At 48.4% G+C, this 19,465-nt stretch overlaps 4 protein-coding genes and 1 long non-coding RNA gene across 5 annotated transcripts; 3 read left to right on the forward strand and 2 right to left on the reverse strand.

The window, feature by feature from the left end:
• Positions 1-5,627: 5,627 nt before the first annotated feature.
• Positions 5,628-7,401, forward strand: LOC9656570 (protein SSUH2 homolog). The gene is made up of 7 exons (XM_002980541.2): positions 5,628-5,744; positions 5,805-5,984; positions 6,034-6,070; positions 6,123-6,451; positions 6,521-6,662; positions 6,720-6,845; positions 6,923-7,401. The coding sequence occupies exons 1-7, from the start codon at positions 5,645-5,647 to the stop codon at positions 7,299-7,301; spliced, it is 1,293 nt and encodes a 430-aa protein (XP_002980587.2). The 5' UTR covers positions 5,628-5,644; the 3' UTR covers positions 7,302-7,401.
• Positions 7,402-7,903: 502 nt separating this feature from the next.
• LOC112350092 lies at positions 7,904-8,183 on the reverse strand. Its single transcript, XR_002993644.1, has 2 exons — positions 8,125-8,183; positions 7,904-8,051 (listed from the first exon to the last, which is right to left on the reverse strand). It is a non-coding gene; the product is annotated as an uncharacterized LOC112350092 (long non-coding RNA).
• A 3,056-nt stretch (positions 8,184-11,239) lies between these two features.
• LOC9655898 lies at positions 11,240-14,086 on the reverse strand. The gene has a single exon (XM_024685732.1). It carries the CDS (start codon positions 14,054-14,056, stop codon positions 11,378-11,380), a length of 2,679 nt encoding a protein of 892 aa, XP_024541500.1. The 5' UTR covers positions 14,057-14,086; the 3' UTR covers positions 11,240-11,377.
• Positions 14,087-15,835: 1,749 nt separating this feature from the next.
• Positions 15,836-17,547, forward strand: LOC112350063 (U-box domain-containing protein 63-like). The gene is made up of 8 exons (XM_024685565.1): positions 15,836-16,594; positions 16,644-16,725; positions 16,786-16,843; positions 16,894-16,982; positions 17,041-17,106; positions 17,166-17,236; positions 17,293-17,363; positions 17,434-17,547. The coding sequence occupies exons 1-8, from the start codon at positions 16,056-16,058 to the stop codon at positions 17,436-17,438; spliced, it is 981 nt and encodes a 326-aa protein (XP_024541333.1). The 5' UTR covers positions 15,836-16,055; the 3' UTR covers positions 17,439-17,547.
• A 71-nt stretch (positions 17,548-17,618) lies between these two features.
• LOC9655899 (signal peptide peptidase 2) lies at positions 17,619-19,423 on the forward strand. Its single transcript, XM_002980543.2, has 11 exons — positions 17,619-17,790; positions 17,847-17,962; positions 18,019-18,170; positions 18,217-18,302; positions 18,357-18,484; positions 18,535-18,585; positions 18,647-18,733; positions 18,781-18,850; positions 18,900-19,036; positions 19,099-19,176; positions 19,254-19,423. The coding sequence occupies exons 1-11, from the start codon at positions 17,748-17,750 to the stop codon at positions 19,344-19,346; spliced, it is 1,041 nt and encodes a 346-aa protein (XP_002980589.1). The 5' UTR covers positions 17,619-17,747; the 3' UTR covers positions 19,347-19,423.
• Positions 19,424-19,465: the final 42 nt, after the last annotated feature.

The following is a 19,465-nucleotide window of genomic DNA, read 5'->3' on the forward strand; positions in this document are numbered from 1 at the left end:
AGCACTTGGACTAAGTGCAAGAGATGAGTGGCATGGATGCCATTCTCGGGGCTAGCAAGTCCTAAGTCTTGAATTGGACTTAAGGAGGTTGTGAATGAAACTCCTCCAAGTGGTCGGAGGTGTGGTTAAATGACTAAAGTAGAATGGAAAAATTAGTCATTTACAGCATAGAGCAAGACCTACCTTCTCTTGATGAGGTTCGCGAGGCTCAAAAGATTGAGCCATGGATTCGAAGGCTTCGACATAGGTTTGAGAATCCTACATCACTTGCTGATGACTTGCCTTTCCGGCATTTACATTCTTAATATCGCCTTGAAGACAACCTTATTTATTTTGTAGGGATGGATCCTGATAATCATTTATGGTTGGTGGTGCCTTTTGTCTTTATTCTGCAGTTTCTCCATGCCTACCATGATTCTCCTATTTTAGGTGGGCATATGGGACATTATCGTGTAACTGAGACGTTGCACAGGTTTTTCTATTGGCCAGAGATGTGACGTGATATTATCTGGTATGTGCGTAGCTGCATTTGGTGCCAAGCTCGTAATACCTTGTGTTGCGGAAGGATGGTTGGAGTCAATTGCAATTTCCCATCCTTTTGAGTTAGTGGTGTTTGATCTTATGGGACCTTTTTCACGGTTGACTGTTGGCAATGAGTATGTTATTATTGCTTCTGACTACTTGACTCGTTAGGTGGAAGTTAATGCTCTTGCTAGTGCCTCTGCAACTGCTGTTGAATACTTCCTCCTCAATCGAGTGGTGTTTCAGCATTCTTGTCTAGAGCGGATTCTTTTGGATAATAGTCCCGCATTTATGGCTGAGGCATTTCATGTTTTGACATCTCAGTTGGGGATATGCCACACTTTCACAAGTGCTTATCATCCATAATCAAACGGTCTGGTGGAACAGCTTGTTCGGATATTCAAAGGGATGATTGTGAAATATGTGAACTTTCAGCATTCGGATTGAGATAGTTATTTGCTGTCTTTTTGGTATGCATATGTCATAGGGATGTAAAGTTCTATTAGTGCTTCACCATATAAACTACTATATGGTCATGATCCAATTTTACCAATAGTGCTAGGTTTACCTTCGCGATTTCCATGAGTTGCCGATGCTAGGTCATGGGATCAGTATTTAACAAGCATTCTTCCATTTGTCTAAGCTGAGTCTATTGAACACTTAAGCCGCGTACAACTGGGACAACAATGGCATTACAATGTCCACCTCATCATCATCCATCTGTGGAGTACAAAGTGGATGATTTGGTGTTAGTTCGTTTTCCCCATCTTACAGTACGTGGTTTATCTAAGGGGCTCCTTGCACAGCGGAAAGGACCATATCGGGTGTTGCGGCAAGTTGGACCACAAGTTTATGAGGTTTGGCATGATGTCCAGCAGGCCAATCCTCCAGAGATTATGCATGTGCAGCGGTTGAAACGCTTCATACAAAGGGATCAGGAGCAGTTAATACCACCTACAGATCCATCAATGCCTCCTCCTGACTGTAAGCCACAAATTTTTCCTTTCCAATTTGCCAGCTTACCTCGTCTATCTGACCAACACTGCCTTGGCTTGTGCTAAGTTCCCTCACCAAGGTTCTCGCCTATTGTACCAGCTCCTACTTGGTCCTACTTGGTTTCAACTACTCACTGCACGAGCAATAGAGAGTTAGCCTTCCATCCATAGATTCTCAAATCTCTCCCAATCCCCCTTCCCGGGTTAGACTGGACTTAAGGTTCGGCTACACTCCCCATAGGCACAAGCAGCCAAGTACACCAAGCCTCCAGGTTCTTAACACCCCTTGGTACAACAAGACTTGATCATGGGACCCTCTAAATCCCAAGCCTTGGGTGCAACACTTGCTTCGGGACATCAGGGCGAAACACCGTGGCCTAACGGCCCGGTATGGGTACCTCTACCCCCCACTTCCATCTCAAAGGGAAGGCCCAAGCCCCTAGGAAGGGCAAGGACTAATGAGCCACAAGGTACTCAAATGGGGCACCACTCCACATGAGCCGGGAGCACCGCAGTCGGTTTCCCTTTCGAGAGTGGGAGCTACTCTTGAGCACTTCCTTGGGTGGCCCTTCCGGCACCACCCAAGCCTATGCTCACTCCCACCCAAGGCCCTTTGGCCCTAGTCTCAACCTCAAGTCAGTTTGGAAGCACCACTGAAGAGTTCCTTCAAGACTGGTTCTTGGACCTCACTATCCCTACTATACTTTTGGAACCCCTTGCAGCCCCCCTCCCCCTCCCCCCCTCCCTGGGAGACACAGCTTTGGGCTTTCACCCCTTGACCCATATTAGTATTTGGACTTAGTCTCAGATTCGATCTCAAACTCGATCTCGGACCCGACTTTGGACTCGATCTCGGACTCGATCTCGGACTCGACTTCAGACTCGACCTCGGACTCGGTCTCGGACCCAATTTGGATCTCGGACTTCGTCTCGAACTCGATCTCGAACTCGGTCTCCGATTCGGCCTCGGCTCAATCTTGGACTCTATCTCGCACTCGGTCTCAGAGTCGGTCTTGGACTCGATCTTCGACTCGGTCCCATCCGATGAACTCTTTGTCATTTCAGTCAAGCTTTCGGGGATCCTTTAGCCTACGACATCTCGGGGAGTTGGTTCCTTACATTGACATTCCTCTAGATCCCGGCCCGTCTACAAGAGAACCATGATGGTCTTCCATTATTCTAAGAGGAGGGGATGATGTGAGGGCCAAGTGTATGGCTACGATGCCGTATACTAATATTAATGTAGTGTAGTCGTTGGATTGGTTTCAATCCGGACCACTCGCTCCTATATATAAGCTAGGGTTTTTGGGCTAATTGATATGCACATTTTCTGTATTCCCTTTCCATATTCCAAGAACTCACAATAAGTGTTTAGGATATAGGAATAAATACTTACCTTTGCATTTTCCTTAAACCTATGTTAATTTATAGTCCTTGTCAAGAACTATATATAAAAAATAAAACTCACTCCATTTGTCCTTCAAATCTTCTTTATCCTATGTTCTAAAGCATTAGTTTAGTTCAGACTTGCTACATTTTTTTTTCATTCTACCATTTATATTTGGCCTCACTTCATTATTGTATCCATTCGGCCTCATTATATAAGGGGTGGATGTTTTGTTTGAACTTGTTATGCTCATCCCCACTCCACAATTTATGTTGTTTATCCTTATTCCACTATTGTATTTGCCCTTACTTCATTATTAGGGTTGGACCTTATTTATCCCCTCTACCCCCTCCTCAAATGAACTTTTTTTGGAAGTGTCACGGAAAAAAAAGCCAGAAAAAAGAGGAAGAAACATTGTGAAAAAAGAAAAAATTCAATAATTGTCAAAGTAGATAGAGGGGAAAAGAAGGTATATTTAAAGCTTGGAAAACAAAAGATTTGCTATGATAAAATATTTTGGCTAGCATGAAATAAACAAAAGATTCACACCATTTAACCTTCTCAACACATAATTTAACACTTGAGATAGAAAAATCTACACTCTCAAAGGAAAACATAAACCTTTAAGCAATAATGATAAAACAAAAGCTATCAATGGCACTCATTATTAAAGATATATGTTCAATTCAAAACTCTGGCCAAAATGACTTCAACCATTGGAATAAAGGAATAGTCAATATTAGAATTGATCAAGGTTCTACCAAAGAAACAAAAGTAAAATTCTTAACTTTATATACATGCTTAATATCTAGATTAGCATGAGAAAGATAGAAAACACTCAACTCAACACCAAATTAAGAATGGGAATCATAATAGTAAAAAATGATTAAAGTGTTAAGAGAAGAAAATATTGTAGATGAAAAAGGAACACTAGAAACATGAGAAGATGGCTTAGATGTCAGATTAAAAGATTAACACTTACCTTACAAAATTTCCAACTCATTTCTAAAGCTATCTCCATAATAATTAAGTTCCTCATCACAATCTAGAATCTATTTGAGCTTATAAACATTGTTTTCTCATAAATTTGATATTTAAACATTCTCCAAGAATCAAACTACATCATCCATAATTCACTAATTGATGTCATAATCATGCTCCACATCAATAGGAAATTGCAGAACATTGAGAATAAAACAAATTACATAATCACATCCCACAAAAATTGGAGATGAAGGATGGGTGGAGCACTAATATGATCACACAGCTCTAATAGTGTAGCAACAATAGCCTTAAATGGCGCATTCCTTGATCAATAACGATGTGTCATGATAAAAGAAGAGAATGCAATGATGATCAGAAGAAAGAGAAGATCTAAGCATAGCAATAGCTAGAATTTTAGAATTTATAAAAAGATAATATAAATCTAAATTTAAAAGAAAATAAAGAAATAAGAATAAAAAGCAAGATCTCAAACACTACTAAAAAGTTTTGCCCTCTTTTGGGATAAATTGCAATGCCTACTAATATGAGTGCTTGGGATATAGAAATAAGTATTAATTGGGGTTTAGACTTTTGCTTATATACAAGAATGGATGGATTAAATTCAGTCTTAAATAGATAGTGTATTATTTAGCCAGGGTAATACATACATACATATATATATATATATAAAAAAACCGAAATACTAGAAAGATTTACCTAATTTTTTTACAGGTTAATTTGTGAAGATATAAATTATATCCACAAAGATGCATTTAAAAATTAAATAATATTAAGAATTTTATAAGAGACATATGGTTAGAAAATACAAGGAAACAAGAATACATAAACATGTAAAAACAAACATCTAAATACTACTTGTTTCGACCCTTCAGCAAAAAGCCAACATGGATCCTCCTCCCATGGTGTTGCAGTGTTGTGTCTAGGCCAGATTTGCACTCAACGGCTGAAGCAAAAAGAATTGTGAGATTGAAAACTGTACTCGTGTCTACGCACTGTTCACTTTTACCTCATCATTAAACCACTGCTCTGTTCCCTAAACTTCGAGTTGTTTGCATTTTCCCTTCCCTATCGGCGTTGATCTCCTTCTCTTTCCAGCGACTTGTGATTCTTCTAAGCTCGGATGCTTTTGCTTACGAACCCATGGGCTTACACTTGTGAGAACCGAGCAGTAGCATCTGCTCGGTTGCGCAGCTCCAGGGGTAGCGGGCTCATCCAGGGCGTCAGGACGATGTTGGAGGAGATCCGTGAGGAGCTCGAGGGTCTACCGGGACGTTCTCCGCTTCTTTGGAATCGAGTATGACACTCCTTTCAAGGACGAGCCAGGTGCCTTGATCTTAAACTTCTCGACCTTGCAGTCTATAATCTTGAATGATCGAGTCGCTGACCCGGGTGAGATGGTCGTTCGCCCGCACCAGACTAGCGCCACTGCTGGATCTTTGGCAAGGAGCTCGACGCTGCCGGAGGAACAGATTTGAGTCTCCAAACAAGGTGTCGTGCTTATCATGGAGAGTAACTGTGTGATAGACGCACCGGAAGGTTTGGCTGGCTATGGAAGACAGTGGCTTCGAGCATGCATATGGTCAAGCTCATATATCCTAGTGTCATCCAGGTTGGAATCGAGCTCGAGTCGGGTTGCAAATGGCCGAGAGTGCTTCGCGACAATCGACCATTTTCTCTAGGCAACCGATCGCGAGCATGAGCGATGCGATCCTATTAACACACCCTCTCTTCTTAAATGCTACCTAGAGTACGACTTTGCAAGTTATCAGGGTTTTTCTTTCGCATGGAACAGGAGGAGAACAAGCGGCCATTGCTCGCGGCGTCCTTCGCTCCAGGTATGGAATGGCTCCACTCCGTCCTGTATTTCCAAGCGATCGTTTTCTTCGATCGAGCAGGCCACGAGCCGCGAGTTCCAGTGTGGACGGGAGAATTCCCATGCTCGGAATTGGAAGCCCAAGTCACCGGATCTGAGATACGAGCCGCCGCTGCGCACGATCCTTATCCGGCTTGGATCAATGCTTGTGTGGTCACTCCGGATAGCTCCATCCAAGGCGCTCACGATCCTGGCTATGGAGGCAAGTGGACTCTTACTCCATGAGATTTTTTGCTCACTTCTAGTTGCAGACGAACAAGCAGCTTCTTCTACCCACGAGAACTCGAGGTTGGATGTGGAATTAGCTTGTTGGTTTCTAACTCTTCCCCTCGATCTCCAGTGTCCAGAGCTTGCAAGAGGATGAGATTCGCGACTTACTCATCGATCACGTCCACCACCATTGCTGCTGGGGGAAGCGGCCAGCGTGGTCGTGGAAGATCAGCAAGGTGGAAGACTGTAATGCCTACGTTGGAACTCTGGAAACTTTCATCGAGGAGAGAGACCTAGTGGAGGAGTGTGTTCCATACGATGGTCGAATCATAGACGAGGGTGGCCGAGCTCCCGGACCTTGGGAACTCGACACTCGTTCACACTTTCCACCACTCTTCGTGAGCTCCAAAGAGGCTTTGATCAAGGTGCCACACTCGGAAAGTGTGGAGCAATGCACAGGTTCTCTTGGAGCTCAAAACTTTTCTTTTTTTTCTTTTCGAGAGATTTTTGCTGAGTTTCTTTGGCCAGGTTGCTTGGGACAGGGAGATATCGCTTGTCATGTTTGCACCATATACGATGATTCCGGAAATCTCCAGCAAAGGAAAAAGTTTACGTGCTCGAGATGCAATGGCCGGGGCCTCATTGCTCACTTGGATGGCTCCGACAGCAGGTTTTTCTAGATTGATCTTCGAGTCTTTCACTTATCCTGCTAGAGCTCTCTTTTCAGCTGCAAGGAATGCAAGGGAAGCGGCAAAGTTTACTGCCCGAGATGCCACTCTCGCGGTTTGCTGGCATGCGAGCACTGCAAGTCAGCCGGATCATTCGTCTCATCCATGAGCGTTCGCGTTAAATGGTTGGTGCTTCTCCCAAGCTTTTACAAGCTGCCAGTGCCGATTGATCTTAAGAGTCCATCTTTCCTTTTACTTCCAGGAGGACACTGCTGAGCAGGAAAGTGATCGCGTCCAGCCACGCCGCCTCCGTCCCGGACGACGTTTTCCAGCGAGCCAAAGGCGTGGAGCTCTACTGCCACGAATCACAGCAATGCCAGGCAGCAGATTTCCAGGACTCGGCACTGCTCAGCCGCTTCTCGCAGGAGATCATCCGGGAGCGAGCTACAGTCCCCCCGGCGGCGCGAGTCGTGAGCGAGAGGCACCGCATCACGGTGGTTCCCGTGACCAGAGTGTTGATGAGCGACGGCAAGAGAAGGTGGTTTAAGTTCTATATCGTCGGGCTCAAGAAGGAGGTCTATCTCAAGAACTATCCACAAAAGTGCTGCTGCCAGTGTTGCCATAGCTGCACAATCATGTAAGTAATTTGTCTCTTGATAAACTCATTGTCGTTATGCTATAGAACTTGGCAATGACCGATGCCATCCTAAGAAAAGAGTATGTTATCAGGGATTTTCTTCTTTTCCTTGTTCTTTCGCATGGAACAAGAAAAGAGATTTTTCATAAGCTTCCAGTTCAGAGCAGGGAGAATTTTCCCGTCTGATAGTGGGCTCGATCGAAGGCATGGATTTTCGAACTCACGAGATCTTTGCTCACTCGTGGCTGGCTGTAGTCACAGACAAACAACCAGCTTCTTTCACTCGAGCACTCGTTGGATGTGAAATTAGCTCGTTGATTTCTAACTCTTACCCATGTTGGTCCATCTCCGAGGAAGAGATGGATCGGCGACTCGAGGTTCAGCTTGTTTATGCCATTAACATTTGCGGCAGTGAGTATGACAGAGAACTGCTGAATCTTTGGCACGTAGCACATCTCCCTTATTGGCATCCAGGGATCCAGAAGAACAGCTTTAGCTCATCCATGAACGCCCAGTGTGATTTGATAGTAAGAAGGAGCCACAGAGTTTTGAGGAAGGGACATGCGTATGAATCATATCTGAAACAGGTAAGTCTTCTAGTAGGAGTGCACACCAAGCAAAGCTTTCTCTTATTCCATTTGGTTCTCTAGTCCTAGCTGAGCAGAGAGCAAATCGACACATACCTCTGGTTGCTTTCATTATAGTAGCTCGATGGCAAGGCGAGCCGCGAGATTCACATCTTTACCAGAGTATCCTGTCCAAAGAAGAAGGGACAAGGAGATGAAGAAGAAAAACAAAGTCGCTCAGACTCTGGCCAGAGAGAATACCTCAAGTCTTCCTGGCAGAGGACATCGTTCCCCGTAGCGTTTTCATCCTGCCTGCAAAGCCGCCCCCATCCTTGAGAATCCCGGACAGCAGCTTCCGGCATTGAATCCAAAAAGATCCAGCGAAAGAAAATGTTTGACGAATACCTGACGCTCTGCCAGCAGCTGGTCCTGCAAATCCTCCACCGTTATACAGATCCTCCCGGAACTGCGCCAGCGTGAAGAAGTTACTCCACAGACCACAAACTGTCCTGTGCGACTCGCTCGGACCGCTCGCCCCAGCATATCGAGCACGCAAGCGCTGTACTCCTGTATCAAGGTCAAGCCGTGCTCGTTAGTCAGCTCAAACTTACAAGATAAGAGCTGCGTTACCACAAGAAAAGAGAAGAACCGCTACTCGCTTGAGATGTGTATCCTTGTGTCTCGCTCATATCCACTTGGAGACACCACCCGTGGACATTGTTGAGGGAATTGAGCTGGGGCAAAACTTCTGGCAGCATATGACACGAGCAGGACATCGTAAGAGAAGCAGGCCGATCGACGTTCGTGTCAGAGAAACCAGAGGCATGAGGAGACTACATGATCAAACCATCAGAGCAAGTTCCCCCAAACGTCTCCAAATCAAATCACCTGAAATGCGCAGCGGCCAGAGTTTGTGATCCGGTAACATGTCCTCCTTGACCAGGGGCAATGTGCAATTGCCAACACCTGGAATCTTCATGATCAAAGAAAATGGAAACGCGGTAGCCATCGATTTACCGTGACAACGAGCCTGGGTGAATCACTGGAGGGACAAGTAGAGGCGGTGCTGCTGCTGGTAATTCCCAAAGCCTCCCGGACTGCCAGCACGATTACTGTTTTGCAGCCGCCCAACGTTGCATGGAATATATTTCCAAAATATTAAAAACATAGAGTTAAAAGGGAAACGGTATAAAGTAAATCCTATACCCTTATAAAGGTATATATATATATATATATACCCTTATATATCTTTACTCTTATACCTTTATATTTATATAAAGGTATAAGGGTTAATAAGTGGAAACGGTATAACTTAGACTTGCCATTTGCGAAATTTGATCATGAGCTTGCGACTCTAGCGGATGATGAGCAGGGCTACCGAGTAGTATTTCGGGTGCGTAGGTTTATGCAAACAGCAGTCCTCTACTCTTGGAAGTCAGAGTGGCTCGTCACAGAGCAATGTAAGGAGGATATCAAAATGGAGGATTTTGCGGATTTTGTCACATCCTCTTCTATTGTTTGTGGCAACATCATCCATTCCATTGGGTCCAAAAACAAAGTGGCACTAGTTCTGATAAGCTGGGCGCCCGAAAGCATTTCTACAAAATTTCCCTTTGTAAGGTCGGCAAGCATCTACAACAATATTATCTACTGCATTTTTCAAGTGAAGCTAGCAATGCTAGTAACTTACAACCTCAGCAAACATGGTTCGTGGCAGGTGGTACCACTTCCAGAACCATTGCCTGCGTGCATTGGAATCTTAAATATTATGAAGTTCAGTTTAAACTTACCATTTGGGTTAGACTTGTGTAGTTCTTATTGATTTTCGTTTTCACTTAGTTGGTTTTGCTCTTGATCCTCCACACCTTGTCCTGTGAGATATATTTTAAGGTGAAAGGTTGTTATGAAAATAAAATCATAAACATTTTCTAAATAATTTTCTGTCCAACAGCTTTTTGGATTACTATAAATCTCATCCAGGCCGAGCATTCAGCAGAGAATAAGCCAGCCGAAGGAATAATTTTGCAAAACCTTTACTCTTAGAACGTTAGAAACACAATGTTAGGACAAAGGAAAATAATGTGAACGATAACATGGATCATGGTCAATCTCCCTTGCCAGAGGCTTGCAAGCTTTCGCGAGCACTTCACCAGCTTCCAATGCTCTTCAGCAAGAAAAAATGTCTTTTGAGTGGACAAGTTGTCAAAGTTTTGGTACAGTCCTACCATTTAGATCTCTGATAGATGGCAATCAACAAAGAGTGGCTCAATCACGTCAAAGGCTAAAGAGGGCTGGGGAAGCAGGCAGCCTTGCTTTACCCCAATGATGTTGGTGATCGAAGGATAACGCTATATAATGCCTAGATTATATCTGGGGTGTCCCATGTGCCTTCTACCAATCCCATAAGCTTTGTCTTGGGACTGTATCCGAAGCTTTCTTGCAGTTTACGAAGCAATGTATCTGCTTGTGTATGGTGCATAGCATGATTAAGTGATCTGCGCAATTGTATTATCGCCGTCACACATTTCCCTTTAAAGGCATATCAATTGACAATTAAGATTTCTTTGTTTAGAAGAGCATCATTGGAACAATCAAAATAAAGATCTCTTGCCCTTCTTTTCAGGAGCCATGCTCGCAATTCAAGAGAGAAGACAAAAAGCGCAAAGGCAAGAATCAAGAAATGAACTCAACATGATGAAGCTTAACTTTATAGAGTGACTTGTGATCTTATCATATGAGAGTTCTTGCTTTCCGGGTCGGGCTGTGTCCAGGAGTTCTCGTGGATGCCCTGATGGATCTGTTGGAGGTGATCAATCTCTCGTGGGAGATGTCTGAAAGCCAGGTCAGTTTCGAGGAGGCCGACTGCGACTACTAATACTACTACAGTTGTTGACAAAATGGTTCTCAAGTGTGTTACGAAAAGGCTCTGCAAAGATTGAAAATGGGTCTCCCTAGCGTTCGAGCGCGAATCGCCCACGTCCGCCCGCACAACAAATCTCGTGTCCAACTTCTGAGCAAGACTGCCATCTTTCAGGTGTAGATTGATCTCTTGAGCACTTTATTGGAGCGCGAAAACACATCACCTTTGTATTCCTGGAACAGTATCACAGGAACGTCGCCTGGGTCTCACGGGACGTCGTCTTGGTCTGTTGCTGTTTGAAACTGCGAATTTCTCCTGGGTTCTCAAATTGTCCTTGCTTGGATCTATAGCTGCTACTGCGTCACCATGGATCTGGGATCGAGCATTGTTGTGCAACACAACCCAAAAGTTGGTGGACGGCGTTGAAAAGCCTGGGCAAATGGCAACGGGGTGAAGAAGTAAACAAGAAAGAAGGGAATTATACTTATGGGCTGGCTATGGAAGACAGTGGCCGACTTTCGATCTACTAAGCACAGCTTGAATTAGTTGTTTGTTTGGAATGTATGGAACATTTATAATGCGAGGTGCGCGGGCTTTAACTTGATGAAGTTGGTTAACAATGTAAAGGAAGAGTAAAATAAAACGAACTCTCTTTCACCCAAGAAACTTGGCAAGCTCCATTCTTACCTCATTCGCAGCGTCCGCCATCACCTTGCCATTGTTTATAGTCGTAGTCGTCCACTGGATATTGTCCTCGCTCTTCAAGAATCGCCCTCCTCTCGGGTACTGCACTTGCTGCCACCCCATCGCGCTCCATTTGTCACACTGCTCCTCGATCCTCCTCCTCTTGAACCGAAAGTGCGCCGCGATCAAATCCTTGAACACCTCGTCCGGACTGCGCAGCGCCGGCGCCATGGAATGCATCATCGTGTTGAAGCACTGCTCGTAGTTGTAATTCTCGGACGCGTAGTGGCGGCTACCATCCTTGGGCCTGCTCTTCTCCCACCCGGGTTCGTTGTAGTAAGGCTCGCTCACGAACACCAGGCTTTGGAGCGACACGAGCAGCTGGAGCAGCGTCGAGGATCCCGGCTGCCACGATGGTCCGGTCCAAGTCCCCAGCAAGCTCAAGCACACCTTGCCACAGTGGTACAAGTTTGGATTGAATCGCACCTTGCCGCCGGCGGTGGTGAGGAACTGGACCGACGGAGGGGAGCTCGGGTAGCCATCGCCCACGAAGATGTCGAAGAGGAAGATCCCATTCTCGTATGGCGTGTCGTGGGGGCCGATGATGAGCGCGCGGAGGAGGTCCATCCGGAACTCGTCCACCCGGACGTGGATCGAGGAGTGGAACTCGAGCGGGAGCTGCGTGGCGAGGCCAGCCAGCTCCTTGGCGATGCGCCGGGACCGGCTGCCGTTGCCCAAGTCCGCGTCCCAGTGGATCGAGCTCCGGAAGTAGTGATTCTGGAGGAGCGCAGCGTGGCCGAACTGGAGTGGCTTGAGCGCCGTCACGTAGTCGAGCTCCTCGCTGAGTGGTTCGTCCATGGCGATCACTTGCTTGCCTTTGTCGTCGTGTCGCGGCGGTGGAGAGCTCTCCTTCTCGATCGTGATGCTGCTAGCGCCGGAGGAGGGCGACCCTGACGGAAGAGCGCCAGGGTGGCGGAGCTTGAAAACTTGGTCCGAGTCTTCCATCCACGCTGCATGCCACGCGAGGCGCTGCCTCCACGCACTGATCCGCCGCTCCAGCCGCTCAAACGTGTCCTTTGCCTCGCCAAACAGCGCCGCCTCCACCGCGGAGTTCTCGTCGTCGTCCACCCCGCCAAGCATCGGCGTGCTCAGGAAGAACGAGGCCTGCGTGTGGAGCTTCGCGAAGCTGGCCATGAGCGACGCCGGATGGAACAGTCCCTCGCTGCCGCTCCAGCAATCGTGGCTCGGATCCGACGCGCTGCCGCAAACCAGCGGGAGGAGCTCCGGAAGGCCGGCAACAGTCCGCAGCAGAGCAAAGAGCTCGAAGTGGAGCTCCGAGCGGGAGACGATGTCCAGCGCTGAATCGTTGCGGAGCAGCCAGCTGAGAACCTCGCGGGCGATAGAGTCACGGCAGCACAGCAGCGCGGCTGCTGGCAGCGAGACCCGGCCGCCATTCTCCAGGCACGCCAGCTTGATCCCGTCCGAGAGCTTCCTCAACACCTCGACCACTGCCTTGTCCGAGGCCTCGACATTCTTATCCACGGCCACTGCGCAAACCTCCTTGGAGCTCGCCGTCTCGGACTTCTTCGCCTTGAAAGCTCGCCGGATCGACGAGCTCTTCTTCGTGTGGTTCTTCCTCGCCACCTTGACGCTCAAGCTCGAGTGATACACTGCCCGGAGCTCCTCCACCGTCGCAAAGATGGTCTCCATCTCCGCGTCCCACGAAAAGGTCGCCGCCGCCGCCGCCACCTTGAGCCGCTTCGCCGAATTCTCACCGGGGTTGAAAGCCGCCGAGGCGTCGCGCATCCTCGAGCACAGCCACTGGTCCACAAAGTCCACGGCCTCCTTGCCGGCGACAACTCTTAGATCCTGTCGGCTCAGGGGGAGCTGGCAGATCGGACACTCGAATCCCGCAAAGCCGGACTGGAGCCTCTCCACACGGTCGCCGACGAGCCCGACCGCGCAATCCCGGCAAAAACCGTGCCCACATCCTTGGAGGGAGTAGCCGTCAACGCCGTCAACGCGGCACACCACGCAGTTGACCGGGGGCTTGACCGCTGGAGGAGCCGGGTCCTCCTCGATCATCGTCAAATCGATCGGATCAAACGGGGCTCGGCACATAGAACACGCGCTGGAGGGCATCTCATTGATGAAAGTGCAAGCCGGGCAAGCTCTCTCGCTCGATCCCGATGATCCTTCTTCGCTGTTCTTGGGCTCGTTGTTGCGAATCTCCTGCTCGATCCGCGGCTCAAACCGGGCATTGCACATAGAACACGCCAGCGCTCCCATCTTGTTGGCGAAAGTGCAAACTGGGCATGGCTTCGATCCGGCGGCGCCGCTCGAGGCCCCAAACTCCGATCGACACATGCTACACTTGGCGGCCCTGGAGAAATTGAGATACGTGCAAACCTCGCAAAGCTTGGAGCGGGCCTCCTTGCCCGATTCATCGTCACTGCCATCGATCACCACAACGTTATCCTGCGGAGGAGGAGGATGGGGAGGAGGAGCACCATAGCCAGGCCCAGGGGCTACAAATTCTACTTCATCTCCTCCACTGTCGTCCTCTTCCTCGTCTTCCTCGTCTTCCTCTTCTTCCTCTTCTCCTTGACTGTAGTAGCCATCCCCCGTCTCGCCCCAGTCCACCTCCATGCCCGGAAAAAGCTTTGCCCTCGCCGGCGAGCGAATATTCTCCCTATCAAACCCTAGGCCTAGGGGAATATACCGGTCAATTTATCTATTTTAGGGCTGACATCAGCGATAGGATGCTGACCTTTGGTTGCTCGGGTTTTATTTTTTTGTTTGCTTTTTCCGCTTTCGCGCGTTTCCTGGATTTGAAAAAGCTCTGTTCTTGGTCGCGGATGATTAGGGCGGAGCGATGAGAGGGCGAGCTGTGATCGTCGGGAGATGGGTAGCAGCGGCGAGAGCCCGTGCCAGTTTATCGTCGAGCTCCTGAGCGAGAATGCGTACGATCTCATCTCCTGATCTAGAGAGGTTTTCACAGTTTCTCTTCCTTTTGCTCGTTTTCTCTAAATCAGTCCCAGTGACCGCGGTCATCGTCCCCCGCCCCCGCCTCTGCCATCGAATCTAATGCTAGCGGCTTTCAATCCTGCTGCGCAAGCAGCAGCTCAAGCTCCGCCACCGCCTCCGCCGCCGCCATCGCCGCCCACCCTCACCGCCACACTGCTCTACAGCCGCGTGAGCAAGAACATCCTGTGCCTGGAGGCCGGCAAGGAGCTCGTGGACCTGGTGGTGGGCTTCCTCACGCTGCCGCTGGGATGCGTCGTCAAGCTCCTCCAGGCGATCGAGATCCCGCCACCCGAGGGAGCGCCGCCGCCGCCGATCTCCAGCAAGCGCGAGGTGAAGCCGCTGGTGGGGATCACGAGCCTGTTCTCGTGCACCGAGAAGCTGGATGAATCGAGGATGTGTTCCAGCAAGAGCTTGCTGGTGGATCCTCGCCCAACCATGACCTTTGGAGACAAAGTGATCCGGATCCCCGGGACCGAGGGAGCGGCGATCTACTGCTGCGGCGCCCCGGCGGCGTGCGAGTTCATCACCAAGAAACCGGATCTAAAGTGTCCCAAGCACAAGAAGGTGATGGAGAACCCGTGCAAAGTCTTGGCGAGCGAGGAGGATGTGATCGCCGCCGCCGCTGCCGCCGCTGGGGGTGGCAAGAAGGAGGAAGCGGCTCCAAAGAAAGGGAAGAAAGGCGGGGCCCCGGCAGTGGAGGCTGCGCCGCCTCCCGGGTATATCAAAACCGGATCGAGTTTCATGATCACCAACACGCTCGAGGTTTTCCCGAGCTCCACCATCCAATCCATCTTGCGACTGGGGACGCAAAAGGGCGAGAAGATGAGCGATCTGGAGAGCATGGAGATTCCAGTGTCGGGCGAGGAGGTAAGCTTTGATCTTTGGTTTCATGCTGATGATCGCTGGATCGATTTGTCACAGATTGTCCAGATGCTAAAGTCGTCGCTTTCTTCCACCAATGTGCTCAACGATGTGTTTGGCAAGCATTGCAAGAAACGTAAGCGCGAGAAATCTCTCCACCACATTCTTGTTCTTGATGTTCTTCCTCTCGTTTCTTGTGATCCCAGCGCTAGCTTCACCGATGATGCTTCTCCCGGCACCACCATCGGCCGGAGCTCTCCCCGCGTAGAGATCAAACGCAGGAAGAAAAGGAGAGAGTGATTTAGAGCGTGGATTGGATGATCTTCCGGGAAGAACACAATGTTTGAGATTTATGGCCTAGTGAGGAAGAAAGGCGTTTTAAAAGCTTGCATGGACTGCCACGTAGCAAACCTCGCCATGGCCATGGGCATGAATGGGCATGGCCATGCATAGTGCCATTCAACGAGAGGGCGGGAAAAAAATCGCTAGGGGAGGCGTTGTTCCAATTACAATAAATTTGGTTTCCACAAAATAGCGAAGATGGTTCTTTAGGTTTTGTGGCGCTGCCCTAATTCGTCCGGTCTGGAGCTCGAGCGCGGCGCCGTGGCAAGGTAGAGCGATTTCTCTCGCAATCTTGTGGAATGTAGATTCGGAGCTCTCGGCCGGCAGCGCGAGCGATCGAAAATGCGGGGGGATTGGCGATGGAGCGGCGCCACCGAGTGACGGATTCTTCGCCGCCGGAGGGAGCCGCGGGCGCGATATGACCGGTGGGAGGGGTTTTCCAGGCAGTGGAGCTGTGGCATTTCACATCGAGCTGGGCGACGATCGGGAGGCCGTGGAGAGGAGGAGGATTGTGTACGATAGCTCCGGGAGGGACGACGATGGTTTCAATGGAATAGTTGGCAGGAGTGAGGTGAGCGTTTCTCACAGTGATGGGTCCGAGGACTACGTAGACGAAGAGCTCGACTTGGAAGCTGATGGAAGGGATGGTCTGGTGGATGGAGATAGAACCCCGCAGATGCAAATTCCCAGCCAGGATAGCTTCCAGAGGATGACGAGCAGCGAGAGGGATAGGATCATGAAAACGGCGAGCCAGAAGTTTGGGATGTTTCCATTCTTTAACCCCGCGTCCTACAGCGAGAACGGTGCGAGGGAGAGGCCAGAGGGCGATGGAAACGGTGGTGAAGCGGGTGTTCCAGACTCCGCTTACTTCAGTTCGATGGTTAACTCCGCGGCTGGACGTGTTCCTCCGGCGACTGATACTACCTCGGTTCGTCACTTCCTGTCGGATCCAGTATCGTAAGTTGTAGATGTTTCGCTATGCTTGCTAACTTGCGGGGTTTATCAGTGGCGCGCTCATGGAGGACGCTGTCATATTTCCCTGCGGACACTCGGTTGGAACCTCTGGCTTTCAACGAGTCCAAGAAACTGTATGTGACGAGAGATGGAATGCTCTTTGTACTGACCATGTTTTTCTTTCTCTTTTGTAGAACGCGTGCGTTGTTTGTATGATGCCGACTGCTCCTATGTCGGCTGCTCCTAACCATGGTATTGCTGCTCGGATTTTCTCCTAAACTCTCACTTTTTTTCTCTGGCAGCTCTAAGGCAAGCGGTACACGCCTACAAACGGGAGAGAGAGTTTCCTATAATCACTTGCTCGAAAACGCTGAAGAGGAAACGCGAACAGGTGTGGTGTGGAACTTATTTCCTGAGACGTTCTTATCGTTTTGTTTACGTTGTTTTAGGAGGATAATGGGAAAGTCAAGGGCGTGCAATTTCCATACTCGGTCAGTGATCGCGTTCTTATCAAGGTAAGTGATTTCACAAACTTTAGAATCCCCGGCGATAAATTCTCCGCAAAATCTCACAGGGTAACAAGCGAACTCCCGAGAGATTTGTTGGCCGCGAAGCGATTATTACCACTCAATGCTTGAATGGATGGTAAAACTCTCGCTTTGATCTGTTCTTTCGTCTCGTTTGACGATGTTCTTTCGCAGGTACTTGGTGAGGACAATAGACAATGGCGAGAGCGTCAGGTTACAATACCGATCTCTCCAAAAAATAGGAGGTAGCAAATCGAAGTTTCGTTTTTTTAACTTTGGATCTTACGAGACATTCTTGTGGCATTCTTGTGGCAGACTAAACGAGCGAAGACAAAGGTTAAAAGGTGAATTCTTCCAGCCCAGATTTTACCAAAGTTTTGTAGAGAGCCTTTGAAAATCAAATTGACGTGTAGCATATTCTCCATCAAATCGACGTGTCAAAGGCGAGGGGCTGCCGTAGGATCACTGATCCGACGGCCGTGGGAGCTTTCGCGCGAAGGAAGTAGCTCTCCGCTCGCACCGCGCTAGGGCAATAATAATCTCGCGAGGCACATTTCAGGTATGGCGCTAGGGTTTTAGGCAATTCTCTTCTACAGAGGCGCTAGAGATTCTCGCCAGAGCCACGATTCATGGCGTCTTTAGCTGAGAGGATAGCTTCCGCGTGCCTGGCAGGTGATTGATCTTTGAAAAATTCGAGTGCGAGAGATCTGATCGGCCGATTGATGCAGTTCTTACGATTGCGCCGCTCGTCGTCAACGTAAATCCCAACGCTAACGTGATTCTTACCGCCTGCCTGACTGTTTTCATCGGTTGTCATCGATCCGTCAAGCCGGCTCCGCCCGTGGTAAGTGTTCTTGAGCTCCTTGCTTTTTCATATGTGAAAAAACGTTCTTTGTACAGGAAACTCTTTCCAAGGGACATGCCATACGCTTCCCTTTCGTCGGCAGTGCCGTCCTATGCTCTTTGTTTCTTCTCTTCAAATTTATTCCCAAGGAGCTGATCAACGGGATACTCACGCTCTACTTCGTGGTTCTCGGAGTTCTTGCTCTAACGTAAGTAACTTGTGTGTCAAGGAAAATTAACTCATTGTTCTTGTAGTGCTACCATCTGGCCAGATGTCAAAGACTTCATTCCAAAGGCCTGGGACGAGAAAGAGATTTCTTTACATCTTCCGTATTTCACCAGTAAGATCATCTCATTTTATCACTTTGTGCGATTTTTCTTAGGATTCGCTGCAGATGTTGGTGTGGAGTTTACTCTTGCCCAGCTGTTTGTATCCATTCCGGGAATTTGCTTTTGTGCTTGGTATGCTCTACGAAAACACTGGCTGGCGAACAACACCCTCGGACTGGCATTCTCGATACAGGTGCTTTAGAGCTCTTCTTTTCTCAATTTACACAATGAACATACTTTCAGGGAATCGAGATGCTGTCTCTGGGCTCATTCAAGATCGGGGCGATTCTTCTGGTACCGTGTTCACTTACAAAACAACACTTTGATGATTTGTTTTCTCTCTCTGTCTCGCCAGGCCGGGCTATTCGTATATGACATCTTCTGGGTATTCTTCACTCCTGTGATGGTCACCGTTGCGAAGTCCTTTGATGCTCCCATCAAGGTTTGCTCTCTCAGTGCAATGCATCCTTCTCTAATCCCTCCATGCAGCTAATCTTCCCGACTGGCTCTTCGAGCAAACCGTTCTCTATGCTGGGTCTCGGCGACATAGTAATCCCAGGTAAAGCCATCTTTTTCCTCTTCTTTGGTGACGGGGGATTTCAACTCAGGAATTTTTGTTGCACTGGCTCTGCGATTCGATGTGTCTCGGGGCACTGGAAAGCGCTACTTCACCAGTGCGTTTATGGGCTATATAACTGGAATCGTGGCCACCATAATCGTCATGAACGTGTTTCAAGCTGCTCAGGTAGAAGTTCAAGCACTACTGTTTAAAAGCTTGTCTGACTTTCTCCTTGGTGTTCTATCCAGCCCGCATTGCTGTACATTGTACCGTGCGTGACGGGCTTCTTGGCCGTTCACTGCCTTGCGAAAGGGGAGATCAAACCGGTAAATCACACATCTAGTTACATCTAGTTCTTGTTTTGCCTCGAAATCTTACATGGTTTTTTTCCTTGTGATTCTAGCTCCTGGAATTCGATGAGGCTGCCACAAAACGAGCTCTCGAAGAAGCAACGAGCTCGGAAGAAACCACTGAATCCACCAAAAAGGATGACTAACAAAGGTAAATTTTTGTATCGCCAAGAACAACGTCTTGTTTTTCAAAACATTTAAAAAAAGTTTGGAAATTTTGGCATCCGACGCTTTCCAGGATTGAAAGGTCGAGATTGAAAGGAAT

The sequence above is a fragment of the Selaginella moellendorffii genome, unplaced genomic scaffold (genome assembly GCF_000143415.4).
Source record: "Selaginella moellendorffii unplaced genomic scaffold, v1.0 SELMOscaffold_45, whole genome shotgun sequence".
Taxonomy (NCBI): domain Eukaryota; kingdom Viridiplantae; phylum Streptophyta; class Lycopodiopsida; order Selaginellales; family Selaginellaceae; genus Selaginella; species Selaginella moellendorffii.

Coding starts and splice junctions, on each gene's coding strand:
- LOC112350063 (XM_024685565.1), top strand. CDS start 16,056: ATGACCGGTGGGAGGGGTTTTCCAGGCAGTGGAGCTGTGGCATTTCAC. Junction 16,726..16,785: donor TTCAACGAGTCCAAGAAACT/GTATGTGACGAG, acceptor TCTCTTTTGTAG/AACGCGTGCGTTGTTTGTAT. Junction 16,844..16,893: donor GTCGGCTGCTCCTAACCATG/GTATTGCTGCTC, acceptor TTTCTCTGGCAG/CTCTAAGGCAAGCGGTACAC.
- LOC9655898 (XM_024685732.1), bottom strand. CDS start 14,056: ATGGAGGTGGACTGGGGCGAGACGGGGGATGGCTACTACAGTCAAGGA.
- LOC9656570 (XM_002980541.2), top strand. CDS start 5,645: ATGCTACCTAGAGTACGACTTTGCAAGTTATCAGGGTTTTTCTTTCGC. Junction 6,452..6,520: donor AAGTGTGGAGCAATGCACAG/GTTCTCTTGGAG, acceptor TTCTTTGGCCAG/GTTGCTTGGGACAGGGAGAT. Junction 6,846..6,922: donor ATGAGCGTTCGCGTTAAATG/GTTGGTGCTTCT, acceptor TTTTACTTCCAG/GAGGACACTGCTGAGCAGGA.
- LOC9655899 (XM_002980543.2), top strand. CDS start 17,748: ATGGCGTCTTTAGCTGAGAGGATAGCTTCCGCGTGCCTGGCAG. Junction 17,791..17,846: donor AGCTTCCGCGTGCCTGGCAG/GTGATTGATCTT, acceptor CGATTGATGCAG/TTCTTACGATTGCGCCGCTC. Junction 18,303..18,356: donor ACATCTTCCGTATTTCACCA/GTAAGATCATCT, acceptor GATTCGCTGCAG/ATGTTGGTGTGGAGTTTACT.